At 34.5% G+C, this 21,868-nt stretch overlaps 1 protein-coding gene across 11 annotated transcripts in view; it reads right to left on the reverse strand.

Annotated features, from left to right (window-relative positions):
- PPP1R12A (protein phosphatase 1 regulatory subunit 12A) overlaps positions 1–21,868 on the reverse strand; it is a 152,293-nt gene that overhangs the window by 61,092 nt on the left and 69,333 nt on the right. For all 11 annotated transcript variants that reach the window (XR_011534517.1, XM_070599389.1, XM_070599383.1 and 8 more), the window contains exons 3-6: positions 19,231–19,349; positions 10,355–10,514; positions 6,416–6,560; positions 163–237 (exon numbers count right to left, since the gene is read on the reverse strand). Coding sequence is in view for 10 of the 11 variants with exons in the window: in XM_070599389.1 (XP_070455490.1) it covers positions 163–237; positions 6,416–6,560; positions 10,355–10,514; positions 19,231–19,349 (499 nt within the window). In the remaining variant the exon portion in view is untranslated. The remainder of the gene's footprint in view (positions 1–162; positions 238–6,415; positions 6,561–10,354; positions 10,515–19,230; positions 19,350–21,868) is intronic.

Below are 21,868 nucleotides of genomic sequence, written 5' to 3' on the forward strand. Positions count from 1 at the left end.
ATAAGCAATAAAAAAGGCTAAAAACCACCACTACTCCTTTATTCTGTTTTACTGTCATTTAGCTTGATTGCCAGGAATAACTTAAAACCAAAAAGTACAAAACATTTTAAGAACACTTTTTCAACTGTCTGAAATTCACAGTTAGACAGTCTTCAAACATACCAGATTTTGTTTCTTTTGCAATTCTTCTAAATATCCTAAAATGTCTTCATCTGCCACATCAAAGGCTGTCTGGCCCTAGGTAGGAAACAAGCAGGGTGGTGATGGTGAAAAAAGAAAAAAAAATATATATATATATATATATATATCTCAATTAATTATAAAATGCCTTTGGTGATTCTGTACAAATATATACAGAGAAGCCAGATAACATTTTTTATGGTAGTTAAAAAACATAATACACATGACTTGACGAGATGTATGAGAAATCCACAGGAGAGAGAAGCAGCTGATACATCTGCCTTTACTTTTTTGGCAACAGGTTTATTGAGACATAATTCACATACCATACAAATCACCCATTTAAAGTGTACAATTCAATGGTTTTTAGTGTATTCACAGAGTTTCACAACCATGAGCAGAGTCAATTTTAGAACAGTTTCATCACCCCAAAAGAAACGACATACCCATTAGCAGTCACCTCTCCTACTTTTCTCCCCCGCTCCCGGCAGCCCAAGGCAATCACTAATCTACTTTCTGATATGATAGATTTGCCTATTCTGGACATTTCATATAAATGGAATCATACAAACTGTGGTCCTTTGTGACTGGCTTCTTCCACTTTTCGTAATGTTTTCAAGGTTCATCCATGTTGTAGCATGCATTCCTTTTTATTGCTCAGTAATATTCCATTGCATGACACACTACACTTTGCTATCTGTTCATCAGCTGATGGACATTTGCTTTTGCTTTCTGCTTTTTGGCTATACATAATGAATAACACTGCTATGAACATTCATGCAAAAACTTGTGTGGACATCTATTTTCATTTTGTTGGGGATACAGCTATGAGTGGAATTACTGGGTCATGTGGTAACTCCATATTTAACCTTTTAAGGTCTTATTTCTTTTTGATACCTCCCTAAAAATTAATTAAGTTCTTAGTAGAGTAATAAAGTCAAAATATATATGTCTAAACTGCTTAAAGCTCAGCCAGCCACAGGTATTACTTAGTTTCAAAAAACAGTCCAGATGAACATCTCTCAATGCATTTTTATTCAACATACAAAAGAAAATTTCAAAGAGCTCTTAACTAAACATAGTAATGATTGTTCCTGTTGCCTTCATTAGTCTTTATAATAACAATACTGGTACACAACGCCAAAAAGTTCATTATTTACAATATATTCTACCTTATATGTTAGCCAGAGTTATGATCCTTTCTCAGAAAAAATCCAACTTTTTTCAACTAGAAAATATACCATTCTGAAAATCCAAATTTCTTTCATAATAGGAGTCTTAGATCCAGAAACAAAGTCAGATGGATAGATAATAATGACTTCTAAAATCATAAAAATTCTTCCATTTAAAAACAAAGCACAACCCTCAATTCTATACCAACACTAGGATATTGACATCTCCTTGGAAAGGAGTTACATTTCTGAAATATAAGCTATCCAGTATCTGAGCTAGTTTTTCCATTGTCTATGTATAAAATAAAAGCTATGGTTTATGAACTGTAAATTAAAAGAACACAGGGGCCAGCCTGGTGTTTACAGGTTCAGATTCTGGGCAGAGACCTACATATGCACTGTTCATCAAGCCGTGCTGTGGCAGCATCCCACATACAAAAAACAGAGCAAGACTGTCACAGATGTTAGCTCAGCAACACTCTTCCTCAAGCAAAAAAGAGGAAGTTTGTCAACAGATGTTAGCTCTGGGCCAGTCTTCCTCAAACAAAACAAAACAAAACACAAACCACGGTACATAAAATGCAGCTTTATCAAGCTAGGGGAATGTGTGAATTTAAAATTTACAAGATTCAAAAAAGCTTTTATATCTGCCTTTTCTTGTTAGAAAGTCTTCTCAGTATGAATTTAAGAGGCAATCTATCCTTCCCCATTCAGGTCAAGAGAAAAAGTTTCAGCTTTAAGAAACCTTTTTTCCCATTTCAACCTTGACTATTGAATGCTAAGAATTAAATTCCTGAAGAATAAATGGCTCTGAAACAAAATAACTGGCCCCCAATTTGAAAATGCCCTTTAGATTAGCAATACATATTACTCTTTGTTTTGCCATTATCATACTCTTTGTATAATTAGTTCTACAATGTTACATGTTACACATGCTATGCCTGTTAAACAAACCGTGTTGAAGATCATGTGGAAACAACTCACTGGCTTCTTTTTAAGTATTATTTTTAGCATTAATCAACCCTTCTCATGAACGAAATACTACACCTTGAAATATTTTTTTTGAATTGTAATTAATTTTAGCAGTAGTTAAATGCAATGAGGTTGTTTCATAACCAAGGAATTTTCCTTTATAAGAATAAAAAAATTGGATCACCTTACTAACCTTTCTTTTCACTTCTCCCTTGATAAATGAGTCTACTTTGCAAACAGCAGCTGATAGAGAATAAAAACTAGAGTAAAATGTAGGCTATACACAGAGCAAAGTTTCTAATTTCAAAAAAGCAATCCCATCATCTTAACTCAGTAACTCACCCATGCTCTTTAAACAATCTATAGGATGGCGATGAAGCTAACCAATTGTAAATTTATGAACATTACCTGATTCTTAACAACTCGAAGGCTATTAAGCTTCACTAAGGGGGTACAAACACAGTAAGGCATATAAGCAGAGTAACTCAAAGCAACCAGGGAACACCTGAGGACACAATGTTGACAGATGAGAAAATAAGAACTCTATCAAAAAAGAAAAAGACTACTGCTTAAAAACACCAGTTCAGTGTATCTGTAAATTACCAGAGCCACACTAGAGTCATTAAGGATAACTTCATAGTCTCCTCCTTCTTCTTTCCTCACTTACTCTAACTGAACTGCTTTTACAGGTATGATCTCTCTTCATCTTCACAACAACCAGTGAAGCAGTCGGGACAAACATTATTATGATTCACACTGTGCACATGAGAAAACCCAGCTCTGAGTGTATGGTATTTGCCCAGAGTCACACAGGTAATGATGGGAAAATGGGAATAGAATCTAGGCCTCCACCGTTCCATTGTCTTATAGAAAAGAAGAATAAGCTCAGATAGCATCAGGGGGAGAAAAACCCCTTGGGCACATCAACAGCAGCAGAAATCTTATTATTCATTTAAATATTTAAGTAAATACTAAATTCATTTAATGACAGCCGTCAAGCTAAAAAGTTGTTTACTAATCACTGTAGTACTGCATTAAGAGTAAATTCCAATTAGAAAAATATCTTAGTTAATATTTAAAAATGGACAATATTTGGGTACACTCTAGTAAAACAATTATTTTAATAAATTAAGCAAAATAAAAATCCTTATATTTAAAGTCTGTATCATGTAATTTATAATAATGAATTAAAATGATAGCAAATGTTTTACAGTTTGCAAATAAGTTAAAGAAACTCTAAAAAACTCTAAATATAAAACTCTAAAAAAATCTCTAAATATTTATTTTCAGAACACTTTCCCCACTCACGTAGAAAGACTTCCAAGTTTTCTATGATATCATTTGTTGCATTTTCTATATTATACATTTCCCCAAATTACATTTTCCATTAGTAAAGAATTCATCTAAACTCTGAAGGTATCTTAAGTACATTTCTTTGATACTTTTAAAAGAAGTTTAATAAAAATCTTCAATCTGTAAGTAATGAAGACAGTATCAAATGAGAGGATAAATTCATATAGGCAGGTTTAAACAATTAAGACTAATTTGTTTTGGAACATGAAGTATGACATATTATTTTAAAATACAGCCAATGAAAACAAACAGTGAGACAGTCTAACTCATACAGGCAAAATTATTAAAATTTTAAAAATTAAGAGATAAGTCTTATAAGAATATCTTCCATTACTACAGAATATAGTTCTCAAAAAAAGCTTGTTTGGGGGTATATTTAGGGCACAAAGGCCTTTAGAATGATATACACATTATGTAGCTCCTCACTATTAAAATATCTTTAAAATCTTGATAATTTTAAAAAAAGATCATATTTTGACAAAAATTTTAAAATGATATTTTTACAACTTATGAGTTAATATCTGGAAAAATAAAACATACAAGAAACCAAAAACTACGAAAAGTTGCAGAGGAACTTAGCAGAATAAAAAGAAACAATTATTATGGCTTTAGGAAAATTACTCGACTTCTCTGATCATGTTCCCAAATCTGCAAAACTCAGACAACAACTTTATAGGGTTGTTAAAAGGATAGCAGTAGACAATATGTGGGAAAACAAGCTGAAAACTCTAAAATTTTAAGGAATTATGAGGCACAATTCTTTTAAGATCAGATAAAGATGCAGTGAAATGCTGAAATGAGGGAATAAGACATTAAAATTTAGGGTGATACAAGGAACTGCTACTATACTAATATGGAAACAAAGGTAGATAAAGCAAAATGATTTTATAGGTAGTCTTCCTCCTACAGCATAATTATGATGAATTGTATGGCATAGGAATTGAACAATTATAGAACAGATGCAAGATAAAATAGTTTTTTCTCATACATACTATATATTGTGTATGTTTCACCAGCATAACATAACATGCTTAAACTAGAAAGTGATATAATCTTTTTGGAAAACCATCTCAATTAAAAGTTCCTCTCTTCTGGTCCTTATCTGGAGGCCACTATCACCGAATGAACCAACCAGCACGGCCCATGTCAGCAGACAAGCAGCCGTTAGGGCGGCACTATTGGGAGAAAGACAGGAATGCAGAACAGAGATCAGGAGATAAAAGGTCTACAAATTTCTTCAGAAAAATCCCAACTGCTGGGAAAATTTCTACATGAAAGGAGAGGAAAGATGACTTGTCAAGCTAAAATTAGCTGGCCTTTTTATTTAAAATTAAATAGTATCAACATTTGTCTTCTAATGCTGATTACAAAACAGAATACTATTATAATAAAAAACAACAGAAAGCACATTATCAAAAGTTTTCACTAAAATTTAGATTGAAGACTTTTGTACTTATATATAAGAGCATCTGTATACTTAGAGACGGATCATTTTTATATTGACTTTCCTGAAGATTTTCACCACCTCCCACAATTTCCTTCCCTGAACATTTCTTATATAAAATACATTCATAAATATATATACAAAATATTCCAGAAAGAAGAAAGGAGTTCTTTGGGTTTCTTTCTCTCTTTATGTGAGCAACTAGGACATGAATCTGCACTACTACCCTCAAACGCCAACCACCTACTCGTAGGCAAATCTCAGGCATATGGTATGTCATATTTGCCCTCTTCCCTTTGCACATCCCCAATTAGAAACTGCAGTTACCAGAGTAACCAGCAACACCACCATATTAATGGACACAATAGAATTACATGGTACCATCTGAATAAAGATAAGATCATTTTAGGAACCTCTGGTAAGTAATCCACTATATTATCCTACGAAATGCAATACAGAAGGGATAGTTTATGAAAGTTAAGAGTAATTAAGCTCATTAAAGGAGGCATGTTTTGAGCTCTGCAACTACTGGTAGATAACTTTTATTATCTACCAACATGGAGTGGGAGGGAATTAGTAGAAATACTAGTAGAAAGAACTCATTGATGGTATGTGAAAGGGAGCAGAGGAGAAAAGTCTAATCTAATAAGGAATTTGATAACCTGAATCTGCTCATGATTTTCTGAAAAACACTTATATGACATTCGCTCCCTCCTTCCTCTACATAATTGGGTGATTTTAAATAAATCACCTACCTCACTAAACTGTCTTCTCATCTGCAAAACTAGGAGATTAGATGTTGTTGCATCTCATTGATTTTATCTGGCATAAAACTTTATGGTTTTCACAATTCTCACCTGCTATTAAGACCGCACTATCCACATCACTTAAAAAACTACTATAAGCATACAAATAAGACTGTCAGCTAAAGAGAATTAGAAACGCTTCTATCTATGTTCCAATTCATAAATATAGTGATGGGAGAAAACATACACATAGAAATGCAAAATTTTCTTACTTTATGAATTCCTAAGTACATAATATCTATGGAAGTACCCCAATCTATTCTATATGGATGTTAATTTGATTACTGAAAGAGTAATACTTCTTTCTTTGCAGAACAAGGTCAAAATTACCTGGTAGGTAGTTGAAAAAGACAATTAATAATACAAATCAATAAATGATTGAAACAAAATGTTTCATAAAACTTAACATAACTATATCATTTATATTCTTATAACATTTTTTAGGCTAAAACTATATTTCTAAAAGTTAAAATATTTAAAAGGCCTACCACTTTGTTGACCATCTCCATATCACACAGATTGTCCACTAAAATTCGACATGCTTCTTCTTTACCCCAGTGAGCTGCAGCATGAAGAGGTGTCCAGCCATCATAATCTTTAATATTAACATCATAGCCTGCCTGTATTAAAAGTCTAAAGAAATTACAGTGAATTAGATAATCATTAAAATCTAGAAATGAACAAACATAACCAACAGCTTTATACCCTATGAGTTAACAAAAACTTACATTTCTTTTCATAGTTCATATCCCCCTCCCTGCCCCACCCAATGAATTAACCAGGGCAAAAGAAGGTGAATTCCTAGAAAGCACTGGTATAGAGGATCTTGAGTTACTACCATAATAATGCATTCAGCTTTAACTAATTCCTAATGACTCTAAGTCTTACAGTTTCGTGTGACACTGATTAATTCTTGTTAATATGACTCGTAACTGAAATTTTCACAGTCTTTCAATGTGAGATCAAAAACTACTGGATCAATTTGTATGTTAAAACTGATTTATTGTAGGGAATGTCTTCAGGTGTCCATATGATATCATCTCAGGCTAAATGTGTTCTAAAAATATCCTGGGATCAAACAAGCTTATTTTGTAGTGTTTTTGCTGCCTTGCAATTGAGGAATCAGTTTGGTGAAAGCTTTCGAGAACCTTTACCATGGAAAACTTTCGTAGGAAAATGACAATCTGACTGTTAGGAATAAAGCAAAGCAAAACAAATACTCCAAGGGGTCAAATCTACTTTTCTGTAGCAGTAGACAGCAGATATTCCAATCATCAACAAAGCTAGAAAACAGGGATATATTTTAATAAAATGCAAAGAGTTGCAAAAATTATGTTAGTATGCCCTTCTGACTGTATACGGACATCAACCTTTATTTTATCTAGAAATTAAGCTCACAGAGAGCAAAGAATGGGTCTATAAATTGCACACAGCACAGCCCCTCCCCCAACACACACAGGCGAACACTAAATATTTCACAGCTCATGAAATCTAGTTGACCTTTACCTTACTTTCCAAGACGTCGAGCTTGAGAAGGGCTTCTTTCTACCTACAGGAGGTGGTAGTGATAGCTAATACACAACCCTTCATTTAGTTATGTTTCAAGAACTGATCTTCTATTTTCCAACAATATCTAAAGAAGCTGTTTCCAATTCTGGTTCCTAAGCAGAACCATCTGAAGAACTTGTAAAAAAAAAAAAAATACCCCAGCTCCACCCGAGTCCCACTGAATTAATCAGCATAATGGGAGACGGGCCCTGCCAATCTATATTTTCAATAAGTCCCCCATATGATTCTCATATCACTGCCTGTCACCTGCCTGCAGAGCAACATTAAGAGCCACTGATCTAAAGAACAGACTAACAGATATAAGTCCAGAGATTTAAGTTAAAAAAATATGTCCATTAACATAGACATTTTCAGAAACTGTATTAATAGAGAGAGAAATCATACTGGAATATATGATAATAAAAATATATCCCCTATTAGGAAATATGAACTATAATAATGTTAAATATCCTGAGTGACATACAATTATAAGTACTTGGGATTCTGTGTGGAGAGGAAGGTAGATACATCTCTTCCTCCCACAAACATTTGGCTCTCTCTGTATAGGCCAGGCCATACAAAGATACTCAAAAAATAAGACAGTACTTATCATATTCTTCTAATGGAAAGACAAAAGTCAAGTAAAACAGCAATCAACCTTCACAGATAGGTTCTGTGATGGAGACACAATGGGAGTCCAGAGCTGAAAAGCATCAAAATCAATTGAAAGGGATTGAGTGTGTTTGGGCAGGGAGGAGTAAGTGGTGAGAAGGCTACAGTAGAAACAGAAGTATTTATCTTTCATTTAATATTTTATTTCCTAAGTAAAATACTCACAAGGTTCAGAACTAAGAATAAATGGCTACATAAGCAAGCCACTCTTCCACTGCTGACCTTTAGCCAACCAACCAGTTTCCCCTCCCCATAGATAACCACACTACTAATTTTGACTGGGTCCTTACAGAGATTTTATGTATGTGTAAGCAAATACAATTTAAAATTTTCTTAAACAAACACAAATGACGCATACGTCTGTCCTTGGTTTTGACACTTAATAATACATCCTCGGGCTCTTTCCATATCTACATATATGCACTGTTTTAATTGCTACAGAGTATTCCAGTGAAAGGATGTATTAGAATTTATTCAACCATTCTCCTATTCCTATTATAAACAATGCCACTAGCACATACCTTATTTCCTATGTGAGTGAGAATATCTGACAAATACATTCCTAGAGGCAGAATTGCTAGGCCAAATAATAATCATTACTTTCACAGAATTTGCACAATTGTCATTTATACTTCCACCAGTAATCAAGAGAGTGCTTTTTCCCAACCTTGCTAACACTGTGCCAAACGTTTTGATTTTGCCAATATGACAGATGGAAAATGGTAATTCACTGTAGCTTTATCTACTATTATAAACAAGGTTGAGCATTTTTTTTCCATAGGCTTAAGACCCTTGAAAGAGAGTCAAAGGATTGAAAGGAATTTGCCTTCAAGTTGAAGAAGAGATGGTGAATGAAGGTATCTAGACAGAAACAAGAGTAGGTATTAAGACATCATGATAGAACTTCAAGTAGATATATACAGCTGAAATAATGCAAGCCTCAGGAGCAACGGTAGCAGCTTAGCTTAAAAGAGAGCCCAGGCCAGTGGCCAAAGGACTAAAGGTCTTACATGCTAAGTAATTTTTATCTTGATCCCCAATGAGAATCTTAATGAAGGATTTTAAGAGCCCAGATAACCTAATTACAAAGAGCACTTGGAAGCAGTCTAGAAATCTATTTTATAGTACAATCCAGTACTCATATATATGTTTATAGAAACAAGAGTTTTAAAAAACAATGTTTACATTTACCATATGCAATATTCTTTGATATTTTCAGTTCTTTTAAAAAAATGCTGTTGGCAACTCACTAAGTTCATTTTGTGAAACACTAATGGGGTTTGAAAAGCTTTGCATTAGAGAGAAACAGATGGGGGACAAGTACCCTACTTAAAAGTTAACTGTACTATTCTAGGAGAAAGCTTAAGTTATTGAAGTGAGTAGCGATTGAAAGAGGAGGAAACGGGAATCATCGACCACCTTACACTTCATTGTTTTTACTGAGGAGAGGGAATAAAGAGCACAGACTGACACTGGAAGCCCAGTGGAACCAAAGCAATACAAAGGGTGCAGTAGATTTTGCTAAGGGCCAGTCTGATTTCCTTTCACATACATATAACAAAAGTTATGCACTGAGTTTTTTTTTTCATATAGTTGCCAACAACTTTGCCTTGCATAAGTAAAAAAAAACAAAACAAACATTTATTTTTGACATAAAGGAGCTTTCTTCCAAGGAAATTTGCTGATCAATATATAGCCCTATACAAGTCCAAGTTTCTTATGGTTTGATATTTAATATCACTCTAATGGCACTCTGAGTTCCAGTGTTCATATAGTAAGAAGAAAACTGTATTTTAGATAAATTATGTTCAGTAGGAATCAAACTCTCAGAATCTGATGATATGTTTCTATGTGACATTGTTCTTAGCAACCAGAGTTAACTTATTTGGGGAACCTCAAAATGACTCTGTAATAATTTATTAGCCCAGAAGGTAACATATAATGGTGGTATGACACTCAAATTTAACTTATTAGAAAACTGCAACAGAAGAAAACAACAGTAGAATAACCAAAATTTGAGAGTGAAAGAAAGAACTTTAGAAACAAAGCAATATTCAACGTAGTTTTCTCTTTCTCCCGGTAAATGGACATTAAATAACTTTTATAAGCTGTTTCAAAATAACGTTTGCAGGTATCTTAAGAAAAGGAACAATGAAGTAAAGAAAACAAATCGAAGAAGAAAAATGACTGTGAAGAGCAATACTTACTTTAAAACTTCTGTATAGCCTTTAGCAGCTGCAACGTGCAGGGCTGTCCCTCCAGATTTTGCATGCCGGACATCATTTATGTGACCACTGTTTAGCCATTGTCTTGCATCTCTAAGCATTATTCGTTCTTCTTCCTTTCGAGCTGCTTCTATATCAACCCCTGATAAAATAAAAACATTTTATTTTTTCTTCATAGAAAATATTCTTTTTATGTTCGGAAATAAAATTATCCAAAACATTTCAAGTTGAAATGAAAATTAGAAGTGAAATTATATTTTTGAAAATAGGCTGCTGTAAGCTGGTTGAATAAAGAAATGTGGAAATACTGCAGATATTTTACTAGCCTTAACTACTGCTTATTTAATTTTTGACCCACAACATATTTTGGCTTTCTTTTTACCTTTTCTGATTATTCCTTCTGTTTTTTAAAATTTGAATATTCCTCAAGGTATTTCATCCTTTGATTTAAAAAATAAGGTGTTTTTTTTTTTAAAGCAATCAAATGTCATGAAGTCTCAAATTTCTATCCATTGCTTTGACCAGTTCTCTGAACTCTAGCCTAGTAGGTATAAATGTTTACTGAACACTTCAACTTGGAGGTCCTGTCTTCATCTAAAATTTACTATACCTTAAAACAGATTACTTTTCTACCAAATTCCATTTTCTTTTCCAACATAGTACATGGTTCATACCATTAGTATTAGTTTTATAATTTTAACAAGTTAAAGAGATGTTTATTCATTTGAAAGTATTTAAGAAGCAGCATCGCGCTAGGTTGAGATGGTAAGAGCAAGCAGAACTCAAAAAGGAACAAGACACTAGTTCTTCAAAAGAGCTCAACTTCCTGAGAAAAAAATTAACATAGAAAAGATAATCCTGAAATTCCTAAATGATATCATGTTGTCTTATGGCTTCAACTGCTGGATATTTAACAAACAGCACATACCACAATGCATTTACAATCTATCTTACTCCAGAAGACTATGAGCTTATTAAAGGTAAAGATACTGCTTTGCTTTTTTATCTTTCATCTCCACTTTCTGGTTGAGTACCTGACACAAGAAAAAGGGATCAGTAAATGTTCACTAAATGAATGATGGCTGAACATATAAATGAGTAAAAAACAATTATACACACTCATAACTCCTCAGCTAAGATCTCTCCTATAATTCATATCCATGTATCCAACTGTCTCATCAGAATTTTTCATTCATTCATTATGTACTGAGTGCCTCCTGTATGTCAGGTACTTTATTAGATGCTATAGATATAGAGATGAATTTATTATATGGCAGAAGATGATACATCTGTCAAGAAAAATAAAGGGTAAAGGGACAGAGAGTAATGAGAGTTTTTATTTTATATAGGTGGTAAAGATCAGCCTCTTTGGTAAGGTGACATTACAGTAAGAAATAAAGCAAGTGACAGTCATACTATAATCTGGAGAAGATTCCAGGCAAAGGGAAGTACTGGTAAACTGTGAGGCAGAAGCCTGCTTGGAATGTTCTTCTGTTTAGAGGAAGGCCAGGGGGTCTTTACAGCAGTGAAGACAACGAGCAGGGTGACACTACCTGACTTAATTTAAGAGGATCACTTAAGTTGAAAAGTTAAGAAGAGAAACTGAGGTATCAATTTGGAGGTTATAGCAAATAAACCAGGCAAGAGATGATGGTAACCTGAACCAGGATGGTAGTGGCGAAGGTAGTAAAGAGGTTAGATTCTGGGTTCTTCAAGGCACACTAACAAAATTTGCTGTTAGTCTGGATATAGGAGGAATACAGGAGTCAAGGATGAATCAAAGGTTTGTAGTGTGAGCAACTGGAAAAATTAAATTTTCAATTTTGGAAATGTGACAATTGAGATGCCCTAATAGACATCTAATTGGAGATATCAAGTAGTCAATTGGATATCTGAGCCTGGAGAACAGAGAAGTCAAGACTGGGGAAATAACACAATAAAACAATATGCCATGGTCACCTCAAACTCAACACTGAAATCTTACCTCAATTTTCCAGTCAGTCTGCTGACTGCCTGACTTGTTTCCTACACTACTAGGTACCACTACTGACCCAGTCACCTGGAAGTCTAACTTAATCCCTCCCTTTACCTTATCCCTAGCCCCCATCCAATTAATTACCAGATTTTGAGCTGCCATCTCCTAGACGGTCTTCCTGATGGCCCTATTACCATCTCAATTCATGTCTTATAACTCATACCTTGACTACTACTATTGATCCTTAACTCACTTGCCTCAGTCCCTTCCGATTCATTCCTCCCATCACTGCCAGAGTGGTTCTTCTGTATCGAAATATGACCATCTCTCTTTTCTACATAAATTTGTCAATGATTGCTCACTTCCTATAAGACAAAGCTCAAGCTCTTTTGTGTAGCAGACAAAACCTTTTTTGATTTGCTCTCAATGCATTTTTAACCTCTAGTCTTTCTCTTCTATCATCGCCCAATGTTCTAATCATCTAGATCTCCACACAGGTCCCCGAGTGAATCATGTGTCAGTGCCGTCGTGCAAACTATCATCCTCTACCTGGACTCTATCCTTATCTTGTCTGCTTAGCACATAGCTACTTACTCAAGAGACAAGTAAACTGTTAAAGTGAACTCAACTTCTAAAAAGTAGACCATAGCTGAGAAATATTTTTAAAATACCAAAATTACACAAGTACATGAAAAGTCATCTTCAAGTTAGAGACTGTAATATCTCATTACCACATTTGAAAGAAACCTGCAATAAGATTTTCCAGATAGACTTTATAAAAACAATCAATTAAATGCACTATATATATTTAATGAACCAAACCTATTATAATCTTTATTTAAAAAGTATCACCATTTCAGGGCTGGCCCAGTGGCATAGTGGTTAAGTCTGCACGCTCTGCTTCCGTGCCCCAGGGTTTGCGGGTTCAGATCCTGGGCATGCTACACACCGCTCATCAAGCCATGATATGGTGGCATCCCACACACAGAATGGAGATGATTGGCACATATGTTAGCTCAGGATCAATCTTCGTCAAGCAAAAAAGAGGAAGATTGGGGGCAGGCCCGTGGCCTAGTGGTTAAAGTTCCACGCACTCTGCTTCAGAGGCCCAGGTTCGCACAGACAAGACATGGAGGAGGATTGGCGGAGATGTCAGCTCACGGCTAATCTTTCTCAAACAAACAAACAAAAAAACAGGAAGACTGGCAATGTATGTTAGCTCAGGGTAAATCTTCTTCACCAAAAAAAGAAAAGAAGCATGACTGGCAATAGAATTAGCTCAGGACCAATGTTCAGTCCATCATATTTAAGATGCCTTCTAATGTTATCATAAAAGAAATTATAAAGCTGTAATTAAAATACATTAAGAATAACCTTTTTACTAAATGATTTTTCTCAGACTGATTTATTTTCTTATGCTTTATTCTTTTATTATGTCTTTTACACACGAACCTCTTTATTATCTTTATCCTCTTTGTCTTCACCATCTTAAACATTCTGACTTTTATTGTCTTGTACTGTTCTAAATTTCCCCTGGTTTTGAAATAAAAAAATACCCACTTCTTATTTCTGGATTTATCTGTGTTCAAGCTATCTTTATCTAATTACAAAGTAATTACCCTCTTTTGCCTCCAAATTGTGCTCTTATATGAATTACACACAAAAACAAAACAACTCAAGCTTAAAATTAAATTATATGTGAAGGGAAATTTCTTATGCTTAAGAAAATCCAATGAGAAAAGAAAAACTCTTCTCTCACTCTTAAAAATTTTTTCTAAATATTACTGACTAGAGTTACAGACCCTGCTCATTATTAGTTCATTAAAAATTTTTTTAAAACCTCACTGTACTACATATTACAATACCTGTTTTCTAATTCCAGTGCATTAATTAGCTAGTAGGCTTGAGAAAGCCATAATTTCTTTGAACATTAGTATATTGGGTTAAGAACACAGATATTACACTTAGACTGCTGGGTTTCAACCCCTGATCTGCCGGTTATGAGCTCTATTATCTGGGGCAAGACACCTAATCTGTGCTACCATTGCTTTTTTATTTGTAAGATGGGGGTAGAAAGTACCTATCCACAGGGTTATTGTGAGAATTAAATTAATATATGTGAAATGCTTAGATCAGGAATAAACACCAAGGTGTTAACTATCATTATCAGCTCTAAAAGTCTTTGACCGGTTTCTCTTTTCTTGCTTTATGGTCTAATAGAAAGAAAATCCTATAATGCATTTAACCAGTCTTAATCCACCTACTATAACTGTCAAGTTTTTAAACAATGAAAACAATAGATATTAAAACTAAATTGAGTATGATATAATAAAGTGATTAGATGAGTTAACATCTGTCACTACTATTGAAAAACAGTAAATTTTAGAATGAAATGTAGCTTAATCTCTTAGGTAAGAAAAGATAAAATTAAATTGGAATTTTGTCGGCTAAGAGATACAAAAATTGACTTGTGTCCGAAACTAAACAAAGAAAATTGCATTAAAATATAAACTGGAAATACTTTTAGCTACTGTTCAGTCATTACCACTTTAAAGGCAATTTACTTAAGCATAACTCAGTATTGATCAAACATATCAGGATAAGAAATGTGTCAAAAGAACGATTAAAGAATTTAAAAATATTAAATAACTTTCATACTAGGATAAACAATCTAAGAAATCTTATCACTACTAGAGATATATTTAGAGTGCTGTTTTTTTAATTATTAAAATCTATGAGAAATGTCCCCATCCTGTTTCTTCGGAATAAAGTTATGCTACATAAATTCATGTATTCCCATTATATGAATAAAATGAACATCATGAACTATTTTCTAGGAGACATTCCTAACAAAATGCAGAATGATACAGTGATGAAGAGAGTGGGCTCAAGATACCTGTCACACTGTTTGAGACTAAACTATACCACTTCCTACCTGTATGGTCATGGGCAAATCACTGGGCCTCAATTTCTCATCTGTGAAATGGGGGTAACAGTAGTATTAACCTTTCAGAACTGCTGTGAGGATGAAATGAGATAATGTACGTAAAGCCCTTTGCTCAACGCCTGGCATATAATCAGCGTTTAATGAAAGTTAGCTACCGTACTAGCTCTTCACTTTTAAGTTCCAGGGTCATCTCATCTATTATTTCCAAGAATTCTCCTTATCTATTTATTATTCTCCCAGATTTACATTTTCCATCCTGACATCTCCTAAGTTCCAACAGTGCACCAAACGCTGTCATCTAGATGTCCTTTAGCTGCCACAAACTCAACGTATCCCAAAACAAACTCACGTACTCCCTATATCTGTTTCTGCTTCATGCCCTATTTTCCCATATGAATCCATCCAATCATCACTTCTTAGAATGCAAACTTCAGGAGGCAGATGAGTTGGCTTTAACTCTTCCTTCATCTCCAGATTCAATTCTTCACCAAAATGCTTTAACTTTATCTTAGTACTTCCTCAAGACAGTCCTGCTCTTTTCCATCTTAAATGTAATCCTTTTGGTCCTTAGCATCTTTTAAGAGCTTTCTTCAAGGAAAGCATGCCACTATGCATTCCCCATGCTAATTCATCCTCCAATCTGCCATTAGCTTTATTACTAAAAACCAAATCCAATCAGGTTAATTTCCTGCTTGGAGATCTTTGTCGCATCTGTCCAATGCCTACAAAATAGATGTCCTTCACCATCTGGCTCCAGCCTCATCTTTTCAGGCCTCACCTCCTACTCCTACTAATTCCATCCTGACTTTCCCTCTTCATTCCAATTCTAATGAATTCTCTGCATATGTTATGTCTCCAATTCCTTTTCTTTGCACATGTTGATACCCCTGCCTGACATGCCTTTTCTATCTACTACCTCCTTCTCTGCCAAGCAAACTCCCTCTCAAATGTCATCACTCTGAAACCTTTCCTGACTATTGAAAGCAGTTAGTCATAGCCTTTTCTGTTCTCCCCCAACATTCTGTTCCTATCTATATTTTAGCACACTGCACTGTGAAGCTGTTTATATATCTGCCACTTCCACTACACTGTGAAATCCCTAAGAACAAAGACTGTCTTATTCTTTTTTCCCCCTAATATCCAGCACTCAGAACATTTGTTGGCACATTAATCAATACTGAAGGAATCATTACAATTAAAATCAGCCTTGCTAACAAGTTCCTTTATAGGGAAACCAAAGGCAAGAAGTTTCAGTACATCTCCATGCCTTTCCTAGTTCATAATAATTGCTAACTAATATTGGACAGCATAAAAAGATTTATTTTGACAGGAAACAGCTATCTACCTGGGTGCTCATCAGGGCAAGATGAGCAGATAAGGTACTCTTCTTTCTAGGCTGTGATGCTTTATATCTATTCTTTCTGTTTCCTCAAGTCTTGAGGATCCCATTACCCCAAAATGCCTGCTTAGAACATAGTTGTTAAAAGCTCTTCTAAGTACTTATCCAAGCTCCAGTTTATAACTACTTTTCTAAAGTGTGCCCTGTTTCTTCCAAGCTCCAGGTACCTTCAACCATTTGTTACAATGCCTCAATTCTATTTAGGCATTTAAATATTTTCTCAGTTTCAGTGCCTAAGATATTTTTTAACAACTGAGTAGTCATTATAAATTTTCCTAATCCCAAGGAATAAAACTCTCTTTTCAAGGCACTGACTTAGCTTCTATTCCTTTACTTCTATTTCCCAATGAACCACACTTCGGCAGGAGTCAACCCTCTAAATCAATATCCCATACCTTTCCTTTATCACTTAACCTTAGAAAAAAACAGTTTTCTTCTGATAATACACATTTAATCACTGCCTAAACATAATGGAATATAGTGGAAATACATATTGTAATTTTATTTATATATTTAAAAATTTTTAACTGTAAGTAAAATACATATAACAAAAAATTTACCATCTTAACCATTTTTATTTATTTTTATTTTTATTTTTTTTCTTCTTCTCCCCAAAGCCCCCTGTATATAGTTGTATATTCTAGTTGTAGGTTCTTCTGGTTGTGCTATGTGGGACACCACCTCAGCATTGCCTGATGAGCGGTGCCCTGTCCACATCCATGATCCGAACCAGCGAAATCCCGGGAAGCTGAAGTGGAGCGAATGAACTTAACCGCTCATCCATGGGGCCGGCCCCTTATCTTAACCATTTTTAAGTACACAGTTCAGTAGTGTTACGCACATTTACACTGTTGTACAACCAATCTTCAGAACTCTTTTCATCCTGCAAAACTGAAACGTCATACCCGTTAAACAACAAATCCCCATCCCCACCTCCTGACAATCGTCATTCCACTTTCTGCCTCTAAGAATGTGACTACATGAGGTACCTTATCTAAGTGGAATCATATAGTATTTGTCTCTTTGTGACTGGCTTATTTCACTTAGCATAATGTCCTTAAGGTTCACCTACGCTGTAGCATGTGTCAGAATTTCGTTCTTAACGCTGAATAGCATTCCATTGTTTGTATATTACACGTTTTGTTTATCCATTCATCTGTTGATGGACACTTGGTTTACTTCCATCTTTTGGTTATTATGAACAATGCAGTTATAAACATGGGTGTAAAATATCTCTTTGAAATCTTCCTTCTAATTCTTTGGGTATATACCCAAAAGAGGAGTCACTGTATTAATTTTTTTACGTGTGTATTTTTAAAATAACAGCTTTATTAAGATATAATTCACGTACCATTTAAAGCATATAATTCAGTAGTTTTAGGTAAATTCGCAGAGTTGTATAACCATTACCACAATCAGTTTTAGAACACTCATCACTTCTAAAAGAAACTCCACCTATAAGCAATCACTCATCTATAAATTAACATCCCCCAAACTTCTATCTCCAGCCTGAACCTCTCTCTCCTCACATATTCAAATGCTTGGATATCTAACAGGCAAACTTAACACATCTGAAAATGAATCTCTGAACTTTCCTTATAAAATCTACTTTTCCCACAATATTCACATCTCAAATAGAAACTTCATCCATCCAGTTGCTCAAACCAAAAACCTTAGAATCTGCCCTGCCACCTTCTTTCCTGCATACCTTAATCTAATTTTCTTGGCCAAATCTTCAAAATGTATCTAAAATCCAACCTCTTCAGATCATTTTGTCTATAACAACCTACTTCTGCCCTTACCTTCCTACAATCTATTCTAAATACAACAGCCACAAAGATCCTTTCTAAAGTAAGTCAGATTATGTCACTCCTCTACCTCAATTCTATTTCACTTCCTATTTCACCCAGAAGAAAAGCCAAAGTCCTTCCAATGGCCCACAAGGCCTCATGTGATATGGCCACTTCTGAGACCTCATCTTCTTCTAGCCTCACCTCTTCCTTGTTCTGCCTGCTCCAGTTACACCAGTCTACATGCTGCCCTCTCTGAACACACCAGGCACCCTCTCATCCTTGCACTCAATGCTCTTGCTCTGTCTAGAATGTTCTTGCCCCAAATCTGTATGATTCATTCCTTCACCTCAGTCAGATCTTAACTTAAATACCACCTTATCGGTGAGGACTTCTTGACCACTCTATTTAAATTCGCAATGTGTAACATTCACCCTGTGCACTTCCTATCCCCTTTGCCTGTTTTATTTCTCTCCAAAGCTCTTATTACCATATAATTTTATGCCTGATCCTACTGCTTATGATACTTCTTTCAACTTTAAAAACATTAAAAAGAAGTAGAGGTGAGAATCATATTTTTTCAAACAGAATCATACTGTACATAATGTTAGGAAAGCTGATTTTTTTCCCCACTCAAATTATGATTGTCCTTCATTGTCAACAATTATTTTCTTGAAAAAGTCAAGTATCATATTCTTTCTAAAACAGTTTTAAACTTTTTCTCCATTTAGGTTGCTTTCACATTACCTTGCCGATTAACTTCATTTTGAAGTAGCTCTTCCATTGCCTCCTCCTCAGCAATATCTAAAGGTGTGTCTCCTTCACTGTTGACAGCTCCTACGTGTGCTCCTTGACCAATCAAAAACCTGTAAAATAAAAGGGAAGACAGTTAAGCAATGATAGTATCATTGAGATAAGACTAAATGCATAGCCAACGAGGAAAACTCCTATGTAAGAACAACAATAAAAACCAAGGATAGTATCTGTATTATTTAAGCTTTAATAAACTACCATAGAGCATGTTTTCTTTTCTTTTTTAAATTTATATTTCCTAGTTTTTCTATAATGTACACACACTGCTTTACTAACAAAAAATGCTAATTTTTAATAATAATCAGAAAGTCTTTCATAGGATCATTTCAGATATCTCCACTAAGATTTTTCATTCTCTCCTTATTGACTGGTTTCCTCACTGATCTCCACGCTCCCAGTCTCCTGCCACAAACAACTGTTTTTAACCTGGGGTACATGGACAGAATTAGAAGACCATACAACCGATGCAGATATCTTAAAATACTGTTTACGTTCATACCTATTTTGAAATTAATTATTAGACCAACCACTAGGTCTTTTTATTTAATGTGTAACTACAGAAGCACATATATAACTATATCACAAATGTGTTTTGCTAATATTTTGATAACTGAAATCCAATATAATTAGGTTTTCATTGTACTTTGTACTTTATTTTATGCATCCAAAACACAATCCTCAGAAAGTATCCACAGGCTTCATCAAACCTGCCAAAGGGATCCAGATACAAAAAGGTTACAAGTCTCTTTCATTGAGTCAATTGCACATCTCCCAGAATCACCTATTTAACATGACTGGAGTCAATTCCCAACTTAAAAACCTCTGAATGGTTATACCACGCTAGGAAAACATATACGTGGCCCTCAATGATCTGGTTTTGTCTTCTTTTTCAGCCTTATTCCTTTTCCTTCCTATATCACACTTTAGGCTCCAACGACATGGAACTGCTTGTAGTTCCAGATTAAACCATGTTCTTTACTTTTTTCTATGTAAAGAATGGGTCTTTTTTCCTCTATGCCCCCTAATCAACTTAACTCTTAGTCATATTTCTTCTTTTTACAGACTACATAAAAATATTCTCATTATAAAAACAGGAAGAAAAAAAGAAAAAAGTCCACTGAGTTTAAAAAAGAAGAAAGAACCCCTTTATACAGCTCCTTCTACTATCATGTTCCCTCCCCAGAGATAAACATTATCAACAGTACGGCAAATATCTTTCCAGTACCTTTGCTATGAATTTATGTGGGTGTATATTAACATATATACACAGTCACTTTTGAAGTTCTTCCTGTAAAATAAAAATTAATAGGACTATTCTAAATGCCCTGGAATGCAACACTTCCTTTTTAATAGCCGAAAGATATTCCACAGTATGGCTAGATCATACTTTAATACCATCCTCCTAAAGGACATGTTCTTGAATGGACACTTGATGTTATCTAATCTTTAAAAATCTTCCCAAAACGATGGGGATAAAACATCTTATCATTGTTTTATTTCCTGATTACACATGAAGTTGAAAATACACGGAATACGTTTACTGGTATTTGCATTTTCTCCTTTTGTGGACTTCTTATTTACATCTTTTGCTTGTATTTCTAATGTGTTCATTAATTCAACAAACACTTATGGCCAGTTAAAGAGCTACTCAGTCATACAGAAAACTTATGTTGGAAGCTGGACTCTGAGGGAGGATTTGGATGAATTCCTAGGAGATATCTAGGAGGTACTGGTAGATCAACTGGATGTGAAAAGTGAGGGCAAGGAAGGTGTCGAGGACAAAGTGAATTCTTGACTTCTATGATTTGACATATGGATGGTGGTACTAATTATTGATACACACAAAACTAAGTTATTCCCTACAACCACTAATAGGTGTGTAGCAAATATTTTTTCCATGCTGTCACTGCACTAAAAAAAAAAACTTTTCTCACAGTATTGTGTATTTTACTAAAGTTTAAAGGTTGTATGAAGCCAGTTGGTTCATCTTTTGCTTTAAGAAAGGCTTTACCATCTAGTTATACGTATCTATGTGGAGATGTAACTTTTACAGACACACATACACACAGAAAGAGAAAGAGAATGAAAGAATATACACTCTAAGTGATTATCTCTCAGAGTTAGGATTAGGAAGGATTTGTATTAGTTGTCTTTTTTGGTGGGGAGCATTTTTTTTTTATCCAAGTTTTCTGCAGTAAGTTTATTTTGTATACATCTATCACACCACAAAAGTGGCTACCATACCATTTTGTAGCCTGACTTTTTACACTTAATAGTATATTGTAAACATTTCTCACTGTACAAAGTAGTGTTTCATTTTTATGAGCTTCATGGGACTTCTGCAAACAGAAGTCAAACTTGAATTGAGGTAACTTTTTCTGTTCCATAGTTTTAAAAAATATAATATAAAACTAAACATGAACATTTATATTACGAATTAATAAACAAATCTGAAGCAAAAAAAAGATATAAGTAGAGTAAGAAACTGCTATGCTTCAACAGAATATGTAATTATTCTCCTACGCAAAATCTCAATCAAACAATTAGAGAAATTTATACATAACCACGTCTA

This window comes from Equus przewalskii, chromosome 29 (assembly GCF_037783145.1).
Source record: "Equus przewalskii isolate Varuska chromosome 29, EquPr2, whole genome shotgun sequence".
NCBI classification, from domain to species: domain Eukaryota; kingdom Metazoa; phylum Chordata; class Mammalia; order Perissodactyla; family Equidae; genus Equus; species Equus przewalskii.